The 6,000-nt window shown below is 45.2% G+C and overlaps 1 protein-coding gene across 1 annotated transcript in view; it reads left to right on the top strand.

Moving 5' to 3' along the window:
• Positions 1-3,277: 3,277 nt before the first annotated feature.
• The window catches only part of MOXD1 (monooxygenase DBH like 1), a 39,284-nt gene continuing 36,561 nt past the window's right edge, over positions 3,278-6,000 (top strand). Inside the window, exon 1 of the mRNA XM_029287264.1 lies at positions 3,278-3,556. Within this exon, the coding sequence (XP_029143097.1) occupies positions 3,278-3,556 (279 nt within the window). The remainder of the gene's footprint in view (positions 3,557-6,000) is intronic.

Here is a 6,000-nt window from a genome sequence, read left to right as displayed (position 1 = left end):
GTTAGAAGAAAGATGAGAATGAATTAGAAGAAGGTGTTTGAGTTTACACAAAAGTAGAATCACAAAACTCTCTCCTCTTTCCCCTCTGAAAGCAAAATCTGTCTTTAAATGTTCCTGCTTGTTTGAGCCAGAATACTAGTAAACAGTAGAAATAAGACCTAAGTACTAAGTTTAACATTCCTCACTCAAAGCATAGGGATTGCAGAATCTTGGTATTGTCATTTTAATATTCTGGTGCCCAGATGTGATGCTGTCACTCACATCTCTAAACTAAAACTGTCCAGCTGCCACTAGGTGGGATGGGCTAAGTCAGTAGTGGCGAACCTATGGCACACGTGCCAGAGGCGGCACTCAGAGCCCTCTCTGTGGGCACGCGCGTCATGCCCTGGAGATGGCAACCATCCTCTTCAACCAGCCACCTGCTAACTCGCTGAGGTCCCACGTGGCCGGATGCATCCCAGCACCCATGCGCTCACTGGCCTCTGTGTGCGGGGGCTGATGGTGTCAGGCAGCAGCCGCCCAGCCCCTGCCTCGCCTTGCCCTGCGACAATGGCACCCCCGCCCTACCTCGTCTTGCCTCGCCTGACCCTGCAGGACGAGCCTCCTGCCCACCGCCCCACCCGCCAGAGACCCCCTGGATCTCCCCCAACCCTGCCTGGCCCCCACAGGCGTCCCTCCCCAGGAGCAACATTGAGCTGGCCACGCCCACCCTGGCCATGCCCACCCATCTGCCATGACCACCGTAGCCACATCCAGCAGGCCACGCCCACCCGGCACCCGGCGATACATAAGTGGGTTTTGGGTTGCAGTTTGGGCACTCAGTCTCTAAAAGGTTTGCCATCACTGGGCTAAGTCATCATAAAGCAACTTCTTAAATAGGTTCAGCTGCAAGACTTACAGAACATTATCATAAGAACAGTAACTCAATAATGTGCTGTTAAAACAAGCTTTACTTAATGAGGTGACAGAGATATTGTTTTATTCCTTCTTCTAACAGGGCAGTTGATCCTAATGGTCTCTAGAAAAGAAGACCCCAATCCTACTTCCAGTCTGGTGGAGCAACATGCATTGGAAAAAGCAACGGTTGCGGTTTACCTTCTGTTTTTTTCTTTGTCCATCTGGTCTAATCAAATCTACACCTCTATTACTCAATTGGTGCTTTTGTGAATTTCAACAGCTTGCTAGCCCTTGGGTTCAGCATTTGCTTCAGAAATTTTCCAAGATGCTATCAGTTATGATTTCAACATTTGTTTGAATGACTGGAAAAATCAAGTTTAAGATAACTCTTCTATGTCTAAGAAGTAAAAATTGTTTATATGTAGCAGCCCTTTCTGGTGCCTAGAGTTTATAGCAGTATCACATAATCTTCTGCAATAAACATTGCTTTGCTTGAGTTCGTCCATTGAATTTTCCAGGAGTACTCAAATATAGTGTCTGGACTATCACTCTTAAACTTTAACATTATTCAGAGTGCTGTTACATTGAAAATTCTTTTAAAATATGTTTGCATTAAGTTTCTCATATATTTTATACACATTGCATAGGAAAAAAAGTGGTGAGGAATAAACCACTTTGGTATCCATTTTACTTGGTAAATAAAGCTAGAAATGAGTACCTAATTAGGAGTTAAAATGAGTACGCATAATGAGTATTTTTCACATATTTTCACTTAAATCTTTTGGGATGCAGCTTTCACTCTGTTATGACCTGCCTTTTAGCTCTCAAGATACAATAGCATAAAATGTCAAAATAAGAAATGTTTCCACCCTGTGTAATTGCATGATATGCCGTGACTTGTCCAGACTGCAGCTTACCTCATGGCTGATTCAATGCTAGAACAGTGATAAACAGTCTGGATGGTAGCCCAGCCAGTAAAAGTGGGTAGTGGTCATAATTTGATTCGTTTTTAGGTAGTAAAGGGGTTTGTTTATCCATTCATTCATTCATTCATTCATTCATTCATTTATAAAAGTCCCTCTTCCGAATCACACTGATTATGCCCTAACCTCCTTATCAGCTTGTTGGACTTCCACAGAAGGAATCGGGCATGTCAATTCTCGGCACCCAACATCTGAAGGAAGTTTCTCCTTGCAGCACCAAACTTAGAGCAGTTTCACCATAACGTCCTCGGTGTCTTCTCCCATCACAGGCCCTTGCTCTGCTTCTGCTGAGCCTTTGAACCTCTCTGTCAACCTTGTAAGATAGTCCAGATAGGAAATAAACCCAGACGAACTAAATTCTACTTTATTAAGAGACTCTTGCAAGTCTGAAAATGTATTTTTTTCCCCTTGTCACCCTTGCAGCCCAAGAAACCAAGGAGGGGCTCTTCAGAAACTTTTGCCATGCCCACATTCCTTCTGTGCCCCTTATCCCATTGGCTTTGGCTCTTCCCCCTGTCTCCGACAGTCATTCCCACTTGCCATCACACCCTCCTTGTAGCCTTGGATTAGGAAAATTCAGTATGATGTTGTCTTCATGAGGCAGTGAGTCTCCTGAATCTTTCACCTCACTCTGGAGAGAAAATTCAAGCCTATCTTTCCTGTTTTTCCCTCTGCTTAGTTTCCCCTCTTTTACAGGATTGTTCTGCAAAGCGAAGTGGCAGGTAGCCCCCCCCGCCCCGTCCCTTGAATGGGCGACACATTTTGTTTAAAAATTTTTTTTTAATTATTATTTCCTTGCCAGGCAACAGGAGAAGAGCTTGTAGGATTTTCCTGCCTCGCGTGCCAAAACAACTTGGCCGCCTTACTTGGGTATCAGGCTTATGTCCCGCGAGGTGCAGGAGGGAAATGATAAGGATGCCATATTGTCCTGTGCCTTAAAGAAGCAAAATAAAGCCCTCAGCCCTTCCTCAGCAACTGGGAAAGAGTTCCCAGCCTGAGGACGGGGAGAAGGGGAAACACGTTCTTTTGCTGAACGAGCTGCTGACTCTCTCCAGAACCGAGGAGAGACAGCCAGCCTTTCCATTGGTGGGATAGCCATCCCATCTTCAGCTTCTGCCCGCTTTTCCCTCTCAGTCGGTGGCTCCGCGGGCTCCCCTCTTCTTCCTTCGCTTCCCGCTTGCCACCCGGTCGGCTTCACGTCTAGGTTTCCACCTCCAGTTGCGCCCACCCGCTCAGCCCTCCAGGCCAGGCGAGAGCCCGCCAATGAGGAGGCTCAGCGACTGGAGAGGCGTGAAGAGGCGGCGACGGCAAGAGCGGCAGCTTCAAGCCGAAGCGCAGTAAAGGGCGCGCTGGCGCCAAGTCCGACTCTGCGTCCTGGAGTGCGCGCGGGCGGGAGGATGCGCTGCTGGCGGCTGCCGCCGCCGCCGCTGCTGCTGCTGCTGCTCTTCTTCTGGGCTTTGCCGCCTGTGCCCGGTGGGCGCCACTACCCTCACAGCGCCATGTTGGACGGCTCGTCCCGTTACCGGCTCTTGTGGGCTCACCAGGGCGACGCCATCGCCTTCCGCCTGGAGGTGCGCACTCAGGGCTACGTGGGCTTCGGCTTCTCCTCCACGGGAGCGATGGCTTCGGCGGATATGGTGGTGGGCGGCCTCGACCGGGGCAAGCCCTATTTGCAGGTGAGCAGCGAGCGGGGGAAAAAGAGCGAGGCCGGGAGAGGGCAACCTCCTCTTAACCCGGGTGAGCGTCAGCCGGGAAGGAAGATTCAATCGTTCGTTCTGGTTTTTTTGTCCCCCGCCCCTGCCCCCGCTAGCATTTTTCGTATATTCAGAGATATTTCCTATTTCCACCTGAAGTTCATTCATAAAGCTTAAAGCTTGAACTGGATTCAGAGCAGCTAACAACAGAGGCGGTAGGACATTCTTGAATTCCGACTTTGAGTTTGTTGGCTGGTTCCAGCATCCCCCCCCTTCAGTATGGTCATTCATTTAGTGCAGTGGTTCTCAACCTTTTTAATGCCGCGACCCCAACCGGTTGTAAGTCGAGGACTAAACCGGTCGTAAGTCGAGGACTAAACCGGTCGTACGTCGAGGACTACCCAACCGGTTGTAAGTCGAGGACTTTCCCTGCCTGGGAGCGCTGCGCATGCGTGGTTCCGCCCCCTGCGCCGGCCGAGGCGTAGCTGGCAAGCGGCAGAGACGGAGCAGGCCGACCACCAGCTGGCCCAGCCCAAGGGAGGTAAGGCACCCGCCGGAAAAGGGGAAAAAAATGGCGGACAAAAAAAATGGCGGACAGCCTTGCTTGGTGACCCCCGTGAAATGGTCGATCGACCCCAAATGGGGTCCCAACCCACAGGTTGAGAACCACTGATTTAGTGTCAAGCGGATTTCGAGTGGAGACGTTTAAACGCACACGGGCATACAAATCCAATTGCACGGTCAATAAAAAGACAACACAAAACTGCTACATTGTGACTCTTATGATGGTTATCTCTCTCTTTCTCTCTCTTTTTTTTGTCTATCAGGTTCTTTGCAGGGAAGATTTCGCTATCCTATGCTACTTAGCAAAGAGAAAGAGTGAAAGCCATTTTTAACAATAACAACTGGCTTCTTTTATCATTTCCTTTTATCAGTGTGGGGGGGGGAGGTGCCTTTCAGACTTGGCTAAGTCTAATTGCAAAGTGACCAGATAGGCAACATGCTACCTAGCAAAACCACAATTATAGGAATAGTTCCTATCCATTTCACATATCAACAGGCAACAATTGTGTCCCTTTTATGTTTTCAGTCAGTAAAAGTTCATTTCAGCCTTAACTTAGAATCTTGAATTACACACTTCAGCATTTAACTGAATATATTTTATCTTTATCTGCAAGAAGATTCTCAGAAATAAAAGATGAATCTTTATCTGCAAGAAGATTCTCAGAAATAAAAGATGAATACTGTTAGTAACATTTGTCTTTGGGCTTCCAGGTGATTGCACAACAATTCTAAATACTCTTGTTTGCCAAGTCTCTGGTAGCTGTCCTTGGGGGAGAGCAAATTAATTGAATAATGTCTGCCTTTTTTCATTTAATAGTTAATTAGCATTCAAACTTATAAATGATTACAGTTTATGGCAAACACATATGTGGACTGAATTCATTCACAATTGAATCTCTTAGAATCATATAGCTGTGGAGTTGGAATTAACTATAAAGATCATCTAATCCAACCTCTGCTTTTAGGTCACAATATAAAGTTACCATTTAATGTGTAAGTATTTATTTAAACTGCCCTAGGCAGAAAGGTAGCAAACTACAGATGAATTCCATCCTTAGTGCAATTATCTGTGTTTATAGCTCAGTTAGCAGCTAAGTTCTTCTAAAATGAGAGAAGCTTACTAATACTAACTTAATCCTACCCTAAAGATGGTTGAATGGTTATGTATGTTGATTGATCCTTTCTCCATGCAGTAATTAAATACATGTTTTTGTTCATAGTTTTAAGTGGGGAGAGCAGATTGATTGGATATAATTCTTAAAAGTATTTGATAGAGATTCTTACAAGAAATCCTAACATAAATTGAGCAGCTAGAGATTGAAAAGTAGAACCAGCTGGACAAGCATTTTGTCTACCATCCTAGCTCTATAATGACAACTCTAACTTAGACTGACAGCATTAGGATGCATATTAGATGGCATTAATGAATCAATTTTTCATGTTTAACATATGAATATTTACTTACATTTTCAGTGATATTAATTATTCCTAAAAAAATACTGAACAAATAACAAACCAGGAGGCACTAGCTTCTCCAAAAGCTCCTAATAAGCTAAAGTATTCTAGACTTGTGAAAATTTAACTTTTAAGGAAAAATATATACGGTTTCCTTAGAAATGCAATCTGATACAATGCAGCAGTGAATTTTGGTTCTTCGGTCCATCTTATTTCAGTGATTCAGTTCTGCATCGAGTGTGTTCACAATAAGCTTCCAGATGTTTACAGAATGGGCATTGATTATAGTGCCTCTTTACTTAAATATTTAATCACATTTTCTCTTTAGTTGTGTTTTTATTTCTATCCTTAAGTCAAGCAACTAGTTGCAACTGCCATTCAATATTTGTGGTGCTTTCCTTGTTTCA

Source organism: Protobothrops mucrosquamatus, unplaced genomic scaffold (assembly GCF_001527695.2).
Source record: "Protobothrops mucrosquamatus isolate PMUCROS unplaced genomic scaffold, P.Mucros_1.0 scaffold_279, whole genome shotgun sequence".
Lineage (NCBI taxonomy): Eukaryota > Metazoa > Chordata > Lepidosauria > Squamata > Viperidae > Protobothrops > Protobothrops mucrosquamatus.
The sequence above is the reverse complement of the archived record's forward strand: the minus strand, read 5'-3'. Positions and strand labels throughout refer to the sequence as shown.